We start from the raw sequence: 20,240 nt of genomic DNA, 5'->3' as shown, positions 1-20,240 counted from the left end.
TCACATCCAGAATGTGCTAGCTTCGTTACACTGGTTACCTGCTGAGGCGCGAGTCAGCTACAAAATACTAACATTAGTGTATAAATGTCGCAATAACGCAGCTCCTCAATACTTATTTGAACTCTTATAGGACTACAACCCTATCAGATCACTTCGCTCTCAAAATAAACAGTCACTAGTTGTTCCAAGATATATGGGTCATATAGGTACAGGTCTTCCGGTTCAGCTGGTCCTAGATTATGGAATGAACTTATTCAACAGATCAAGTACCGACACACTTTTAATCAATTTAAATCCTCACTAAAGACTTTCCTGTTTCGACAGTTTTACCAGTAGAGCCATTACAAAAACCATTTTGAACATGTGTCAACAGGGAGAAGACGTTATATAAAACCTCATTATTACTATTATTATACTAATTGGCTCTACATTGGGCCACATCACTCGATGATTACCTACTTTTTATAGAATATAAACTCTCCTACTGTTTGAGTTAGTGCTTTCGCATGATGTCCGGGTGTGTACATTCAAATACGCCGGAAGCTACTGGAATTTATTTTATTTCGGTAATTTAACCCTTGATCGCTGGTTCCAAACCATCGCTGATCAATTTGTACTGCAGTTTGTAGTAGCCTATTAGTAGTAATGATAATAATCTCATTGTTTGAAGCAAATGTATTAGATTGTCATGATGTCAAAATGTGCAGAAGGAATGTTTATTTATGTATTCATAAGTAAAACTCTTGATACCAACCGTGGATAAGCAAAGGTATAAGTTACACAAAATCAAGATAACACCGAAACATGAAAATGAATTACCCATACAAAAATGCTACATATTGTAACAACATGTGTTTAAAGATAATACTGTATTTTGTAAAAGCATGTGGTTAAATCCACTCCGTAACAAATATAACTACAATCACACTCACCTGATACAAGAAGAATTATAGTGCTAGGTCCTATTAAGGTAGACAAGAGTAATGCCCCTTGGTATATAATAAACAATATTGAAACTCGGTGGTTAAAACTGGTTATAAGATACCATTTTCTGAGAATTAGCATGAGATTGGCGATAGTAGAAGCGATCCATCGTCTTCTTTGTTTATAGAATTCATCAAAATCTGAAGGACAGTTGGTACTATTCTCAGCAGCAGCACAATACTCAATTCTCCAGCCACTTTGAACCTACATTAAAAGACCCAGTGATACAATATTCTAACACATCTTTTGTACTCAATTAAAGTTTCACCCATATTTCATTCGTGTGTCAAGGATATGAAATTAAAAACAGTATCTATATTTTCCTTTTGACATATTAATGCCAACCGAGTTCAAAATATGTGGTTAAGCTTATTGCACTTTATGCATACTGTTTGATGAGTTACATGAGTTTGCCTAGGTAGTGATCTTTGGTTTTGGATTTGTTCCTATAACCGGTTCGAGTTTAAGGAAAAAAATAAATACCAAAAATGCCACTTTCCTTTAAAGTTATGAAATCGCTGTTGTTGTGGCCTTATCTGATGTTTAACAAACATAGTTTGGATCTCCATTGTCAAAATTTCATTTATAGAATTGAAACCCCCAAATTCCACAAGCAATGGTCACTCACATGATTAGCATTATTAACTATTACCACACTTAAGAACAATTATTAACGACTGTTTTCATTGGTCTACAGGGTTCGCTGACAGACCAATCAAAATGGTTGATACGACTTCTGGTGTTTTTACGTCTTACATCTGTTAAACATATCAATGAAACGGACAACCTGTTCAGCTTTTCAGACATCATGAGTTGAAATATCTATGCGACTGTCATATAAGATTTATCAACCTACGAAGGGTACATAGGCAGGTTCCTGGAGAAAGTCTGTTTGTGTGTTTGACCTAACTTTAAATCTCCGTAATAGTCAAGAGAAGGTAGACACACGATATTACCATATGTATAGCAATGGCTAATGTGCTGATAATGCTCGAAACCATTGCTTTAGAAATATGCCTGACCCCTACAATATCTGATGGTCTCTAGTGTAAAAAAAATGTTTCAAGAGCTAAACCTCTTTGACCATCAATATTTTATCAGTCGCTATAGATTATTTACCAGTAGTGTGCATAGCCATCTATCTTCACCCATGTCTTTAGTAAGAAAATCATCAGCATGTTCAACAGTTGTAGCATATTCTGGTAAAACATCTTTCAAAGATGTACACCTATATACACTAAAACACCCTGGTGCACATAAAACAGATCCTAAAACATGTTCTGCTGCCTGCAATTACACAGTATAAAGAAATAAATGAAATTACTGACACTTTTTATCAGTTTTACACTGCTGTCACGATTGATGAAATTCGTGGAGGAATTCTTGGAAGCTTTTGGCATTATCCTTTGATAAGAGCAACATATTGTAGACTTTGATAAGAGTAACAATTGATTATTGTAGATTTTTATACAGAGAGAAAGAATGGGGTTTAACGGGGTTTAACCTCCATTCGCGAAAAACTAGGTCATTTAGGGACTAACATATGTTTCAATTTTCTTTCAATAATTCGCTTGCGCGTAGGGGTCTTCAGCCGTGGGCGAAAGCCGAAGGAACTGGAGAAAACCTACGATATTGGACAGGCGCCCCTCCTACTCCTTGTCACGTACAACCGGGGAATTGAAACCACGTCAGTTGACTCAATGACAGACCTTTCGCCCCCCCCCCCACCCTCTACATTTTTATAAGAGTAACATATTTTTGTATTTCATAAGATTAACATATTGAAGACTTTGACAAGATTAACATATTGTAGACTTTGATAAGATTAACATAGTGTAGACTTTGATAAGATTAACATAGTGTAGACTTTGATAATTTTAGGATAGTGTTCAATTTGATAAGGTTAACATAATGCTGACTTTGATAAGGTTAACATAGTGTAGACTTTGATAAGGTTAACATAGTGTAAACTTTGATAAGTGTAACATATTATAGACTTTAATAAGGTAACACGCTGTAGACTTTTATATGGGTAACACATAGACGTTAAGATTAACATACTGTAGACTTTTATAAGATTTACATTTTGAAGACTTCGATAAAAAAAAGTATTAATATGGGTTACACATTGTAGACTTTGATAGGAGTAACGTACTGTAGACTTTTATAACTTTTATAAGAATAACGTTATACGTATTGTGGACATTGATAACGTATTGTATATTTTGACAAAAAAACGCTAATGTCGGTTCTTGTCAGTGATTAGTAAGACCCGGAATATTGATCTAAAACCCACCTTCTGAAACCAATGACCTATAGCATAATCAAATATTTGATACCATACTACCGGACCACTTCCCATGGGATGTGTTCTAGCACACACAGCACCAACAGTCTTATCACGTAGCATCAGATCTAATAAAGCTTCTACAGAATCCGGCGTAAACTTTACATCAGCGTCCGTTGTTAATATAAAACATTCTTCATCTTCAGCTAAAATCAAACACACATCTTTAATCAAAACGTGTTACAAAACATAATCAGCTAACACCCATTCTTAAAAGATACCATATTATGCATTAACGTGGCAAAGCGTATGTCAATCCGGATAATTTGCCTTTGTTAATATGCCTTTAATCACTCAAATTGCTAAATACACATCGTAGAAATTGTAGCAGTATAATCACCGTTATACAAATAACACTTAAATAGTATCCCTTGTTCATTCCTCAATAATATTATTATATTCTGTTTGCCTACTAATTTACATACCATCCCCCATCAGGAAATCCAGAACAAAGGACATATACATCACTTGACTCCATCTTTTCTTATTTTTAACCTTAAAAAAGAATGACACAAAACAAATAACAATTTTTTCATACTGACTCAAATTATAAACTTATCTACACTTGAAATATGAGTGATCTGCGCAGATCACTGACAGATCTATTTATTAAAAAAGCCCATTGGATCTATCAATACTAAATCACAAGTATTCCTAGTTGATTTCTTCACCAAAGCACTTAAGCCAACCCAACAAAATATGCGAACATATGATATGAAAATAAGAATTTCACAAATTGTTTTAATGTAACAAATTGAACTTTTTACTCCACCTTACAAAAATCGCCCAAAAATATTCGGCAAGATATTTGTTTTCAACCCAGTCTCACACATTATGCTTACTTTTAGGTTATCTTTAAGATGAAGACTCAGGGCCATGGATTGTTTTCCTCTTTCTGACGGTAATCTCCAACTTAACTTCATACCATATGGTGTTATAACTTTGGTACCGTCGGCTGGTGAAATTCCTAAATAGTAAATATTTTTATGGACTTTCAGAACCGACGCGATACTAAGATATCAGAAGTAATATGATACAAATATACCAAGATATTGGTATGCTTCGAGTACTACTACATTCATAGACATGTGAGTGTCAGTCTGTAACTGATTTATTGGGTAGACGCCCGAAGCCGCCAACGTATTCACCTGTCACGATACCATAGATACAATTCAATTATGTAAAGGTATGAAAACACACAGCCGAATGTCTCAACATAAATCGTGAACAAAATCCAGATTACGGATTTCTTTAAATTTAAATTTAGGTACTGTTGCTAGTTGACTAAACAGCGAATGTAACAAATATAAACGAAGAACACTATAATAGTCGAAGATGACATTGATGTTTACCTAATGTTGGTTCTAACAAGCCAATCAATTGTAAAGCAAAACTGGTAAGCGATCTGTTTATGATACCGCCATCAAAAATAATATGAGATTCAAAAAATCTACTTCCTTCCATCTGAGACAAGTTGACACGATATATAGATTCCAGAAGTATTTTCATCTCTTCCGCCGTCTGTTAAAATAAAAGAAATAAAGCGTAATACACATAACAACATAACAATAGTTTGTTGTCAGCATCCTTCAAATATTCATTAAATTCTTCAACTAACATATTTTACAGAACACCTTGTCCCGTTATTTAACTAATACCTAATAGCGTACCGAGAATTGGTGATGCCCGGAACCAACTCCTTGACTGTATACCCCAAGAATAGAGTAATGCGCCCAGTACTCAGAAAGCAAGACATTTTGAATGTCAAAACAGCTTTTACAACAATATTACAAAGTTGTCTGTGATAATTTAAAATTTCAAAAACTTGTTTTTTAATTTCACAATTCATTTCATCTCTGAAACTGTCAACAAATTTAATAAGCATCTTGCGCTTGTGACACGTGGATCTAAGACTCACCTCTCTATACATAGTAGTACAGATATACACCCTTGTATTATTAACAATATCTTCACTATTCTCTTCTACATTTCTTTTATTTAACATCAAACATTGATCTAATAACATACCGTTATATGTCGGTGTCCAGAACAACTACAAAAACCAAACAATCACGTCATTTCAAAACAGAACAACTACAATAATCAGATAATCACATTATTTCATAATTAAACGGCCTCTGAGAATCAATTTGAAGTGGATACGGGAACTAAAAGGACTATTTTGGAAGGCTTAAATTTTCATACAAACATAAATCAAAATGTCGAGTTAAAAATAAACAAATATAATCTCTAGAGTAATGTGGTGTTTTGGGGTTTTTTTTAGTGCTTAAAATGGAATCAAAAAGAGAAAACAGTGGCTACCGTATTTCAAAGTTGACAGATGGATCTGAATTACCTTAGACTCCTTCTGTAATACGATGTCTTCTTTACTAAATATGTTGACGGAATACAAAGCTATAGCCGTAAACAAAAGAACAGTGGAGATTATCAGTAAGGGTAGTTGGTCGTTAGTATAACACCGTACGTCCGCTTGTGGAAATAAGATCTTGCAACTGCCGTTTAACATGAGTAAAATAGGCGACAGTAAATAGAAGAGTAACACCGGTAAAATAAAGGCACCCTTCTGCATACAAACATGAAGTGCCATGAAAGCCAATCCGTAACCAATGAGAGAGGTACTCAGATTCAAAACAAGATTCTGTGCTACGTCATTCCATGGAAGTTGCCACGCTTCCAGAAATTCGTTATACATTGTTTCAGTGAAGTACAGATCAGACCTGTAAACACTATTATCAGCGTAATAAAATACGAAACTAAACAAAGTGATAAATATCACGTTAAATGCGTTTATAATGATACCCATCTTCCAAAAAGTGGGAGAGTCAGTTATATTTTTGTTTTTGGTGTCTGTTCCTGAAGGTTCTTCGGGCGTTACAGATGCACCAGCCGAACTTGCAAAACTGGAAAAACCCGAGCTTGATGAAACGTTGGTCGATATGGAAGAACCATTATTATTCAAAGACGTGTATCCTTTGCTGTTTTTCCGCATTTGTGTTTGATTCTTGGATAGCTCCTGTTTTAGAAATGGTGACCACGCTACCGTCAGTGTAACTATTGCTACGATGACGTGCCAGAAGAATGATCTAGATTGGTTATTATCTGTGCTTTCATCGAAAGCTACTTTCAAAATACATACAGATCCGGCCAATGCACATAACGACAAAACTATGTGTGAACACTTGTTGAGGCGTGGATGACGTATTTTGTTGCGGTTGTATGACAAAATGAACGGTAGAACATAAACCGTGTTCATTAATAACAGATTGGTCGTTAAGGTAAACTGCCCGAGTATTTTGTAGGTGAATATACACAGACCACAACATTCTAGTATACTTGTAAAAAATGCCTGAAAAATATCATAAAAACAGCTCCAATGTTTAAAATTGACACAAGATAGTCAAAAGCGGCAGAACAGGAAGTTTAGCTCGGTCTTTGCGCATGAGACTCAGATGAAGCTGCATCAGTTGCGTATCTGTCTCGTCTCGTGTTATAATAGTCTAGTAAAGAGTCGAAACTTCGGGGTTTTAATGTCCTACTGTTCTGCACCCACCCCACCCCACCACGGGTTCAAACGCTCTGTAGTGTGACATGTGGGAGCTTTTGCCATGTCAGTGGGGTCGAACTGGTATGCAAACTTGAAGATACTTGAGGGAAGCGAATGTGAAATAATTACATACATAGTATAGTAGTATCGCCCATAACGAGACAACTCAGTCTGGTAAATGTGGTATAATGTCTATAGGCTGGTATATATACTATTCAAAAAAAGTAGGGGATATTTGATTTTTAAGTGTTATTAAAGTCACCTAATGAAACTGACGAAGAAACAAATGACAAAATGAAATGAAGTTCACATTCATCGATTTATTCCAAATGATCGTTAGACTAAGTAAGGCACAGACTGACCATTATAAGGGTAAAATGATACCCGGGGTCAAACAGCAAAGTTACCACAGCATCACAACCAAGTCAGTAACGGGTAAATCCTCCTCTGTTTGCCAAACAAGCATTGATCCGACATGGCATACTCCTAATGAGACGTCTAAGGTCATTTTGGTCCAGATTGTCCCATTCCTGTTGCAACGCAGCAGCAAGTTCTTGGACATTGGCAGGACGTTGTTGACGTTGACGTAACCTCTGTCCAAGCATGTCACAGACATGCTCGATGGGGGAGAGGTCGGGACTCAGTGCTGGCCAAGGTTACCTGGTGATGTTCTGTTGTTGGAGGTAACCTGTAACGATCCTGGCCCTGTGACATCTTGCGTTGTCATCCTGGAAGATGAAACGGCGGCCATGACGTCGTGCGAACGGCACAACATGGACTGCCAAGATGTTGTCCCGGTAGTACTGGCCTGTAACACGCCCTGCAACAACATGTAAAGCCGTTCTTCCAGCAACAGTGATGCCTCCCCACACCATAACAGAACCACCCCCAAATCGATCATGTCTGATGACGTTAACGTCTTGGAAGCGCTCGTTTCGACGACGCCACACCCTCCTACGTCTGTCCAAAAAATCAACAGTGAACCTTGACTCATCTGAAAACATCACATTGCTCCAGCGTCGATTATCCCAGTGTTGACGATCCCTACACCAACGACGTCTTGCCTGAATGTGATGATCTCTCAAACAAGGATCACGCGAGGACGTCGGGCGCGAAGGTGACCCCTATGCAGTCGATTCCGAATCGTCTGGCCACTAACTCTCACACCAGTGTCTGTTTGAAGACGAGCGCTGATCTGATTTGCTGTGATGACACGATTTCTCAAGGCCAAGGTACGGATAAATCGATCCTGGGCTTGAGTTGTCGCCCTTGGTCGACCTGAGCGTGGTCTGTCCTGTACAGATTGTGTATCACGGTATCTGGACCATAGCCTGCTTATGACAGACTGAGAAACATTCATCGTCCGCGCCACAACCGCCTGTGTTGTGCCGATCTGTAGCATGCCAAGGACACGTAACCTTTCATTTTGGGTAAGCCGACGCATATCAAAATTTGTTTTCTGGTCACTAAAACAATTAAACTGGTGTTTCCACCCTGGAATTCAATGCCACAATGACTGTAACATTCAAAGTCAGAGTCGTGCAAATCTTGGGTTGGACCCCCATGATGATCCCAAGCATCACCTGCATTCCATGCGGTAGCTATTGGTGCGTTTGGGCGTCACATGTAACTGGAAATGTTTCTTCTGTTAGGTTCTATAGTGACTTTTTTCGTAGTCATTTGCATATTTTAGTATTATGCCCCCAAAATCAAATATCCCCTACTTTTTTTGAATAGTATATATATATATATATATATATATATATATATATATATATATAAAACATAAATAATTGCTGCTGCTATGAAAGAGCTGTTGCACATATAGTTCGTTTCATTTTACGTCTCCGAATATCGCAATTTTTAACAGAGAAGTCGACATTAGTTTCAAAGAGACAAAATGGCTGATGTCTGGTTTGCCGTTTTTGGTAAGGAACTTAGACCAATCGTTTATTCTGTCATATTACCCCTATCATTTATCAATTATATATCATAAACTTTTTATCGCTAGATTTGCATTATGAACTCTGTCAGTGTATAATTCTAATACATGTACAAGTTTTCTCTTTAATAGACAAACTGTTTAAAACTTACCAATAAAATGGATCTCAAAGAAGGCCATGGCATATCTTTTCTCAATCCACCAACCCACAAGGCACGTAATAAATTAAACACATATGGACAGAGAAATATAAAATACAGAGCAATGAAGCGACTCGTATTTTTAATCCTATCTTTTGAGTTACTTCCCATTGTTGTTATATTGAGCGTGAGATTCAATATAGAAAATTTGGAAACAGCAATGCAAGAAAGCACCAAAAACCCAATAACCATCGTAGAAAACACTTTAACCATCGGGACAATGCATAGGTATCTTTTACTCGTCTTCCTCGTCAACGCCTCTTCGATTTTTGACTTGCCTTGAACAGTGAGTTTATCTTTTAGTTCAGGCGGAAGATCTGTTCTGGTACTTGGAGCAAGCGATGAGATTTCCGATGCCAGCATTGGGTCTTCTTCGTTTTCGTCTATAGTTGACAAGACATTATCCTGAATCACATCAGAATGAGGCGCCGCCATTTTGTTTTAGAATAGACACAGATGCTTAGATGGGAATCAAAATAGAACCTAAAAACGAAAATGAAAACTGGGATTGAAATAGGTCTTAAATATCCTGAAAGTAAATGGAAGTCAGCGTTATTGTGGTGACTCAGTCAAAAATATTAGACTATTAGATGAACAAAATCAATAGATAAATAGAGGATATTTGTCGTTTTAGAGTGAATAACATGTTTTATTTGATCGAGAAGCAAGAAAACTTATATTTTCACGAATGCGTAGCATGATTTTACAATCATTTTAGGTAAAAACAACATGGACTACTTTGTCCGCTTGGAGCCTGTGGAATAACACTTTTATTTCACTGATAAAACGCGGTATTCCACTACTGATCATAAAATAAAACGCTCTATTTGCTGTCAGATGAATGATATATGTAACACGCTTAACGTTTTATTTTTAAATAAATGTATTAATCTGTTGTACTGCTCAATCCGTTACCTTCATGTTAGTATGCTAATTAATATAATCTTCTTCCTTATTTCTAATCAGGTGGTTGAAAGGGGGGGCATCTTCAATCGAGAAGGGTAATTTTTGCTTTAGATTTCTATTCTGGGTGGTGATCAATCGTTCGTTTTAGGGGTCTTTTTCGAGATACGGGGTGGGGACAATGCTTGAAATCCGGGAAAAATGTTGATATAAGTTCGTTTATCTTATGTATTAATAAAACACCCATTTCTAGTACCGTCATAACTAGATGTCGTGGTAAAAAGTTTTAGCAAAACGCCATTTTTGGCCAATTTCTAACATGTGCCCTACCGCCACTAATCCACCATAAGTCCGAAGTATAACAGCTATAAAGGGGCATTCTATACACTTATTTAGAGATGTACAGTGATATAAGTTAATGTTTTATTAATCTATAAGAGAATAATATTATTCCGAACAATATCTCATTTCCCCTAATTATAGACATTAGCCACTTCAAACACTTGATAACCACCCGGAATTGAACTCCACTGTAAAGTCCACTCAAGAAAAACTGATCCTCATAAATTCTGCACTCGGTGGCTATATTCCTTTTCAAACCTACGTACAAAATACCTCTATTTTTATTTGCGAGTGACTCGTTGTAAAACCTTCAAAAAGACAAAGATATACATCCCATTTATTGTAATAAACGTCACCCGACTATAATAATTATTATACACGCCTAATATTCGATGATATATATCATTACTAAATGTTGACAATTTATATAATGAGTAAGTCATAATTGATATTAGTTATTGAGTCGTAATGTCCGGGAAATCGGTTGTATAAAAATCAAACTACATGAATACGATTTAAAAATAATTGAGGTTTAATTATCACTTTCATGAGAACAATAAATATAATTAATTGCACAATATCATGTTCAAAATACAATGATCTCTTTTGAAAACCAGTAAAACTTGAGTTAAATTTATATGTTTGCGAAAATTATGGCGGTATATTAGATTCAAAATTCTAACATGCTATCGTTTAATTTCTAACCTCCGTTCATATAACTTCTAACCTTAATTCATGTAACTTCTAACCTTAATTCATGTAATTTCTGGGGGGTTGGATGGCTAAATGGTTAGCGTGCGCGCGCGCGTTGTATCATAAAGTCTGCCATTGAGTCGACTGGCGTGGTTTCGAATCCCCGGTTGTACGTGGCAAGGAGTAGGGTCGCCTGTCCAACCTCGTGGGTTTTCTCCGGGTCCTCCGGTTTCCTCCCACTGCTAAAGACCCCTACGCGCAAGCGAATCGTTAAAATAAAATTAAACCATGTGTTAGTCCCGAAATGACCTAGTTTGTGTCGAGTGGACGTTAAACCCCATTTCTCTCTCTCTCTCTCATGTAATTTCTAACTTCATTTCGTGTAATTTCTAAATAAAGACAATGTATAATCCAACTTCTTTATTTGTTCAGTGTAAATTTTAATTCTGTTTCGTCTTATTTTTATTGATAAGACGAAAAATGTCTACTTCATTGTCACTTTTCATGTTAATCATGAACGTCGAGCAAATTTAGAATTTTGATACCTCTACCTAGCAACCATCATTATGGCGTCGTTTGGTGTCGCCACCGTGTGCTCAATTTGGTGATTGAGCACTGAGCGGGATCATTATGTTGCCACAAACGACTCGCTCTTCGTCAGGTTGAATGGTTTGGCGGAGTGTAAAAATTGAAAACAACATCGAACGTGATATGGTTTGCAAATACTGTTTTAAATATAAGCTAAACAGCATTTGTTATTTTTTTTAAAGACAAGTGCAGGATTTGGAGAATTTTATTTTATTTTTATTTTACAGTTAAGCCAATTACTATTTATATACTGTTGATCCATAAATTATTCTGTTAATGCTCTAAAATATGTCTCTTTATACTACCCGAACGACTAGCCACTGTCCGTGCCAGACCCTCGTCTTGTATCAATAACAAGGGACGGATAACCACGCCGGAATATGGCGGTTTTATCATAAAAAAAAATATATGTCTATGGGTTATATAACATCGTCAGCTAGTATACACACTGGCAAAACTACGCTTTATAATATTTCTGACATTATTAGTTCCGTCCTTGTGATTTGCGGAGGTTGCCGTTATTGTAGGCATATACAGTGTCTAGTAGTTCGAGTCGGACGAAAACCGTTGCAGCTGTTATTCGTAATAAAAGTAGACCGTAAATTTCACTCATGGCACACCGTAAGTTCGTCTTCATTAGCCTGGATGGTGTAGAAAAGTAGGACGATAAACCGCTATCTATGAATTTCGGTATTGCTTTATGCAACTTGAATAAAATATTTTTGGAAAAAAAACTACCATAAAGTTAGTCAGGTCGGTGTAATGAAGGAATTAGAAATAAAAACTCCATCGCTATTCAAATGAACAGATTATCCCAGACTCCCGAAAAGGCCGTTTCATCCCTACAGTATGAGGTTTCTAAATTTATATCATTGAACCATATCAAGAAAAGGTTTATCATTTTTGTTAGAGGTAATAGGATACAGATTAACAGTAAATAAATATTATTGATGGCTTAACTGTCTTCAAGAAAATTGAAAAAAAAAATGCTGTTTGGCTTTTATTTGAAGTAGTATTTACCAACCATTTCACGTTAGATGTTGTTTTCAATTTCACCATCGATTCCCTGGTTGTACTTGTCAAGGAGTAGGGTCGTCTGTCCAACCTCGTGGGTTTTCTCCGGGTCCTCCCACTGCTAAAGACCCCTAAGCGCAAGCGAATTGTTGAAATAAATTGAACCATATGTTAGTCCAGAAATGACCTAGTTTGTGCCGAGTGGTCGTTACCCCCCCCTCTCTCTCTCTCTCTCTCTCTCTCTCTCATCACTCCACCCAATCACCAACCAGGCGAAGAGCGAGTCGTTTATATAAACATAATGGTCCCTACCAGGTGCGCAATCACCAAATGAGCACGCAGTGGCAACACCAAACGACTTCATAATGATGGTTGCTAGGCAGAAGTGTAAAAATTCTAAACGTGTAAAGAATCAATGGAGAAGACGTTTTTCGTCTAAATAATAGAAATAAGATGAAATAGAATTAAAATTTACACTGAACAAAAAAAGAAGTTGGATTATACATTGTCTTAATTTAGAAATTACACGAATTGAAGTTAGAAATTACATGAATTAAGGTTAGAAGTTACATGAATTAAGGTTAGAAGTTACATGAACGGAGGTTAGAAATTAGACGATAGCATGTTAGAATTTTGAATCTAATATACCGCCATAATTACATGAATTAAGGTTAGAAGTTACATGAATTAAGGTTAGAAGTTACATGAATTAAGGTTAGAAGTTACATGAACGGAGGTTAGAAATTAGACGATAGCATGTTAGAATTTTGAATCTAATATACTAATATTGAGGCAAGTTCATCTACTATTATATTTTATCCATACAGTATGCACGACTGACATTGAATATTAAAAACGTATTATCTTAAAGATACATTATGGAAGATTAGAAAAAGAGCTGGCAGTTCTCACTATAGTAGTTAAAAACTAGATAATTTCAGTCAAATTTCTTCACTCTAAGCCGAGAAAATTGTCATTGTTTCGGCTGTCACGGGAGTTGAACAGCCGATCGGATTCAAATCCAATGAAAATCGGACACATAAGATGGCAAAAGAAAGACCTACAATAGGCAGATTTTGAGCTTGCATAATGTATGTTTAAATATGGATTAGAAAATTATCTCCTCAATTCTTTACAATCTAATTTTAACACGAGTGTGTATATTTTAGACGCTTATATTATTGATTTAAATCTATATTGGGGGTCTTCGGCAATTTATGAAACAAGTTCAACTCCGTCTAGAGCAACCCCGTGCTTTCCGGAGGCTTTGTCACTTTGCGGCCTTAGATGGTTGTCCACATTTAACAGAGAGAACATGACCTTCTGTGTGACATGATTTGACCATACAGGTACCTCGGGGCGTTCGGGTAAGATCGTATACAAAATTTGAGACAAATCTACTAAGCAGATCTTGGAAATGAAATGAAATGAAATGGGGTTTAACGTCCTACTGATCTTGGAATGTAGACGTTTTATAGCCATTTATTGGTTTTCAAGGAGTTGAAATAGGTAAGTGAGTGAAGTTTCGATAATAAGACTAGACTATAAGATTATTTTGTATATCATATCATATTATCATATTCATGTTCTTTGTGAAAGTGATAATTCTGTACATATAATATAATAAATATATATGAGTAAGGTAAGAAACTAACTGTTGATAAATTGAATAAAATACTCCTACACCTGCCTGTAAGATGTTACTGTGAAGAGACAATTCTCTAGAAAGACAGTGGGAAAATACAGCTTCGTTTATTTATTCTTAATAACGTCACCGGTCTTGTGATACACTGGATTAAAAATACTTCCTCGATATGTATAAAACTTGTCGTTCATAAGCTATAAAAATTCCAAGTTTGAACGCTACTCGCTTTAGGTTTTGTATTCTATTTACATACGTTCAGTACATCTAGATTTGTTATAAACTCCTTCTATTATATTATTGGATTGGATTAACAGACCACTGAACACAATACTTGGGTTATATTGAGACTAACATATATAAACTGAATATTAGTTAGATGTCACCAGTATGTCTTGACGATCAGTCAGACACACATGTGACACGATAGTATGTCATACTGTGTCATAATATATCATAGCAGTGCGCCCATAATAAGAAGGCATATATGTCTATTTTTGTCTGCCAAATAACAAAAGAATAAATAACCTTGAAACTAAATATCTATAATCTGCTATCGACTTACCTGTGTTCTTCCTTATAGGTAGTGATAAATGACAGCTAATCTTTACAAAATATTCAATTTTATATAAGTATGCCTGCATGTTGACATCATCTTAAATATACCTTTTCAACAATGTCAGTCACATGATTTCATTTCTTTGAATAGAAACGATGTAATAGGGTCTCACGTGCTAAATTATAGAGTTAAATATAGCACATATTATTAATTACGGGTATGGGTATGTTATATACTTCTTGGTTATCCAGGTATTTCAATGTGTTTTATAGCTTCCTGGTGTAGTTTTGCACTCTAGCCGCCAAGTCCCAATAGTCCGATTCTGTTGCACCCCTCTACTCTAGCTATGTTATTTCGGAACTGACATGGTACAAAATCATTTCAATAATTAGCTGGAGCGTACGGGTCTTCAATAGTGGGAGGTAACCAAAGGACCTGAGGAAATCTCACAAGATTGGACAGGCAATTCTATGTCCTATTCCTTTGGGTCCAAACCTCGCCACTTGACTCAAAGACAGACTTTATGAACTGTTAGACCACTCGCCCCACTCATACTAAGCCCTGATGTAGCATTTTTGTATAGTATCATTTGTCAGTGTATGGTTCTTTTTGTTCCACATGAGACTTCTAACATCGATCATTATGAGACTAATGCGTATGTGTGTAAAGCGAGGAGAATTTTGTATGGACAGCCAGGTCTTCGAACCCTAAACATTTTGGCTGTAAATGGTATACACGGGACCTCGTTGTTTTCGTCCCATTCGAACGACTAAACGGGTTTCTTTGCTAGGCCCCCTCCTCCGGGAATTACTAGTTAGTAAGTCTACGCCACACTTACAGAGCCTCTGTGAGTTTTGTGAATTCTGGTTCCAAATTCGTAATGGTTTTACATAGCGCCTGCATTATTTATATAGCGCCGATAATTCAACTCAGCGAGCTGCTGTCGTGAGCTTTATATAGATACATTTTTAAAAATAACCAATGACAAAAATATAAAACATTAACTTCATATAAAACGTAGCGTAAACATTAAAAAAGCACCATAGGTGACAGAAATATGATTTAAAACGCAAGCGTTAAAAATTCGAGACAGTGCAACTAAAACATGTAGTTTTGAATCAGTTGTATATTTGATTTATTATTTCAGTTTTGAGATATTTCTTAAAAACTTTAATAGAATTTGCCTTTCGGTTTGATTTGATATAGAATTCCATAACTGTAGAGCATCGACCGCTAAAGATAAGCAAATACTTAAAGGATCTAAATCGCTAATATTTGGGACTTAGAAATCGACAAAAACGGCTCGCAACGCATATGATAATATGGATGTATATAAACTGATTTACATTCAATCGTTTCTGTTTTTACTGTAATTTTTAATCATTTATGTTCGGCGAAATACGCCATAAGTCTCAATTAAATGATAATCTTTAGCGTCTGGTTATTCCAGTCCACACCGATAGTATTTATTGCGCATGCTCTCCAGATAAGAATATAGCGTCCCCATTTGACATGACTTGTGGAATATGTCTAGCCTCGTTCTTTGAGTCTCTTGTTCCAAATGGCGCTGAAACGCATTATGGTACACGATTCGTGTACCAATGGCAAAATGTTTATTTTGTCTCGAATATTGGATATCAGAAGCCCATCTTTTCCCTGTAAGATCTCAGAACCAATGTTGATTTAAGTTGACAAATAATTCGTGTTTTGAATGTCGAAGACTTTTGATGATATTGAGTTAGAGACTTAGCTACTTTAAGTAAGAGTTTTTCTGATTGTGATCGAAGGGTTCTGGTCTAGGTGTTTATACAGAGCGGAATAGATAGTATTTTAAAATTGATGTGCTGGCGGACTGGGAGCCAGTGTGAATCTTTAAATATGGGGGTTTGATTTATAATCTTGGTTATTATCCGTGCTGCTCTATTTTGAAGTTGTTGAAGATGATTAATTTAATTTTTAGGTCGATTGCACAAAAGTGGAACAGATGTATGATGATAATACAATCACATTTTCCTATTAAATTCAACCGATTTACTTGATCAAGAAAAATATTTCTATTTAATTATGAGATACCTACGAATTTGTAATGTATCTATCTAAAACAGATCGTTCTGGGTTATTTTGTTTTACCACTCTGCATTACTGTCATTGGCACAATATCCAAAGAGTAAGGAGGTAACGGATCTCCCTGTCTTATCCCCTGCAGATGACAGTTGCATTTCTTTTGATGTAATTAAAGATACTTTATGGGAGATTCTATAACGAGTTGGTAGTTCTCACTATGATAGTTAAAAACTAGATAACGTAAAGGGAATTTGCTAAAAATTTCATTCAAATTGATCCACTGTGAACCGAGAACTAAGCGAATGAAATGTCTGCCTAGCCTCGGTCATCATTACTAAAGTCAGTACAATAAACAGCATAGTCTCGATTATCCATTTAATCGTGAAGGGAAGTTATGCAGTAAATCGGCTCACAATCCACTTAATATCGCAGGCTAGCGATGCCATCTAGAGTTGATTATGGTCTGGATAAGTTAATTGATGTCTAATTAACAATTTAGATAACTTTTCAGGCCTAAAGAAAGACCTGCAATAAACAGATTTAGCTATTGCATAATGTATGTTTAAGTAGACGAGATGGAAAAGTAATAGCGCTTAATGAAGTAAATATTCAATGTTGTTCAAATTCTAGTCATTTTCTCCGTACAATACTATAAGTAAACAGACTGTACACCCAAATAAAACGTTGAACTTCAGCAAAATATTTACTTATGTAGAATCCATCTCCTCGTGACATTTAGCTGTATCTAAATCCTTTTATAAGGTCTATGTTCATTAACCGTGTTAAATGATTACATTTAAAGTGACGATCCACTTAATCATTGATAAATATATGTCATAGGCAATAATGCATATAGAAAAATCTACACACACAAAATCGACGAGAAATTATGATTTTGAAAGAGAACGATCTCATAAATAATTGCTCTGAGTGTTCAAGTCTGTTTTTCTCGACTAGCTCCATGTCCTTTTGGTCTTTATCACTGATAATCGTTAAGCCTTTTATCGCATTGTCAACTATATAAAATATATATGAAATGTACATAACAAATTGGGCTTTGATAAATAAAAAAATTTAACAAGTAAAAATAACAGCAATCTAATATATTTATGATCAAATATTCAGAAACGTGTCTGTAATAGAAAACTCTGCCCTTGAGACTGGTGTGATACTTAGTGCCAAAGGTTTTTAGTCCTTCTCTCTCTTCCCCTTTTCTCCTGTCTGCATGGCGATTTCTGTTGACTTTCTGGTGTATAATCAAAAAAAAAAAAAAAAAAAAAAAAAAATGATTTGAACATATTATTTTCTGGCAGGCTTTAGTTAACATTCTTGATTTTGAGGCTGAAGGATGAGAGTCTTAAGGGGTTAGTTACGTTGAATTGTAGGGCGGACAGTTGTATGTTACTTTCAGTTTGTGAATCTCAAGATTTTCATCATGGTGTATCTCATAACCTGCTTTTCAGCAAGAGGTCTCCAAATGTTGCCCCAATAGTGTTAAAAAGCTTTCAACTTCATGAAAAATTTGGGGAGACAGTTAGAGCCGGTCAAAGAGACGAGAATTAAGATTAAAGTGAATGGGGAAATTAATGGTAACCTATGTCCATCTAATTACATGTTGTTCACAAAATCATGAGAGATCACACTGCCACATGTGTGTGTGGGGGGGGGGGGGCAGAAAGACAATTATCTGTTATGAATTTAGGAAATAGTTTACCAGCTGATCTTTCCTGGTATACCGTAAAAATATCCTTTCAATTGACCCCCCCCCCCTCTTCCTTACATACAGCAGGCAGTGGCCCCATGTGCTAACACCCCGGAAACCCATGTTTTAATATGACTTAGTATTTAGAAGACGTTATAATCTTAGATCGATAAAAATCTTCCCAAACAAAAACACGATGGTCTACTTATCGAAATTGTTTAAAGGGCCTATCCCGATTTGAACAAAGTCTCAAAAATAAAAGTCCGAGTACGTATGCAATTTAAGCGCCAAAATGTAGAGGAATGGTGTATTTGCCGTGTCTCAAAATTTCAGCTCAAAATATTGAGTCGTTGGGACGTGAACGTCAAAACTGCTTATCCGGACACGTAACCCTTTTAAGATTTCGGGTCAAATTTTTCATTGGGTGACCTCATGAACGATGCCCGTTCCTTGAGAGGTCTTTACAGTGAATGACCCACGTGCTGTACTTGATAACGAAAGGTAAATTTCACCTACATATTATTTTTATAAAAAAAAAATGTCTGGTTTTATCCAGACATCGCATAATACAGCTTGGAACACCATTTCCAGACGAAGACTGGCGGGTTTAAGTTGTTTGAAAACGTATCACAAATATTGGTTTAGTTGGTCGGCCCTTCGGTAGAGTAGAGGATTTTAAGGGATTTTAACACAAAATTAAGAAGTTTTATTCTCGAAAATATTATCGGGATTGGCCCTTTAACACTTTTAACATTACTAACAGCAGTGGACGCTGTAGTCCATGGATGGCGTTTTTATTACTCGTTATCTTCCATATTAAAGCATCATATCTTTATTTGAAAAGACAACGAGCGCATGTGTGGTACAACTATGCGATTTAGGGTTGCGTGAAGGGGGTGGGGTGGGAGGCTACCAAATGTTGTCTCGTATATTTCATTTTACAAAACAAAAGAAAACTAAGGGGATGGGATAGGAAACATCAAACTCGCTGATTGTATAATAGCAGTACACAACATTTCAACATTTCCTCGTCATTCGGTACCTGCAGGAAAAATTATGATCCTCACTATGGTCGTTTCTTTAGAAAAAAAACCTGTATATAAATTTTTATAGCTCTGATTAAAAATTTAATCATGGTCCTGCTACGTGTGGTCGATTTAAGTTTAACAAGTTGGGACTTTTAAGGCGCTCGATAATATTGTTATATAATTTATGGTCTTGCTATTTATAGCAACAGTAAAGATATGCACTTATAAGTAAAAGATTTAGAGGTAAACCGGTCGATGTGACTCAAACTTTGACCTTTTATCTTGATGACGTACCAAATGCTAATACACTGCAAGTTTGCACACCATTCCTGTGTCTATTTAGGCTGAGGCCTTCTAAATGACTATTTTGAGTTTGGGGGACGATTTCTAAGTGGTTTATATGACTACGACTAAAAAATTTTCTGGAATATATATATAATTTTACTAAAAACATAGCATTTTTTAATACAGTGTTAAAATCATACATTGTGTGTTTATTACTCTAAATTTCTTCTTTTATATGTATCATTATCTTACCAAAACATATTACTACGTGTCGACTACAAATACAAACTTTCTTTTTTGCTCGCCCAAACGTATTTACTCAAAAAGACTAGAGGTGTTCTGAACAACCGTTAGAAAGTACACAAGGGTTGGACGTGATATT

General features: G+C 36.0%; 1 protein-coding gene across 2 annotated transcripts in view; it reads right to left on the bottom strand.

The window, feature by feature from the left end:
* The window catches only part of LOC126815549 (uncharacterized), a 35,137-nt gene extending 20,234 nt beyond the window's left edge, over positions 1-14,903 (bottom strand). Inside the window, exons 1-10 of one of the 2 annotated variants that reach the window (XM_050541243.2) lie at positions 14,786-14,903; positions 8,991-9,521; positions 5,688-6,698; positions 5,250-5,384; positions 4,684-4,852; positions 4,174-4,298; positions 3,757-3,826; positions 3,281-3,477; positions 2,104-2,271; positions 933-1,188 (exon numbers count right to left, since the gene is read on the bottom strand). In XM_050541243.2, coding sequence (XP_050397200.1) covers positions 933-1,188; positions 2,104-2,271; positions 3,281-3,477; positions 3,757-3,826; positions 4,174-4,298; positions 4,684-4,852; positions 5,250-5,384; positions 5,688-6,698; positions 8,991-9,473 — 2,614 coding nt within the window. In that variant the 5' untranslated portion in view covers positions 9,474-9,521; positions 14,786-14,903. Of the gene's footprint in view, positions 1-932; positions 1,189-2,103; positions 2,272-3,280; positions 3,478-3,756; positions 3,827-4,173; positions 4,299-4,683; positions 4,853-5,249; positions 5,385-5,687; positions 6,699-8,990; positions 9,522-14,233; positions 14,267-14,785 lie in introns of those variants that run through there. The other variant, XM_050541244.2, reaches the window with a different exon arrangement.
* Between the last annotated feature and the right edge of the window lie 5,337 nt (positions 14,904-20,240).

The sequence above is a fragment of the Patella vulgata genome, chromosome 3 (genome assembly GCF_932274485.2).
Source record: "Patella vulgata chromosome 3, xgPatVulg1.2, whole genome shotgun sequence".
Taxonomy (NCBI): Eukaryota; Metazoa; Mollusca; class Gastropoda; family Patellidae; genus Patella; species Patella vulgata.
Note: the sequence above shows the minus strand (reverse complement) of the source record. Positions and strands in the feature narration are given on the sequence as shown.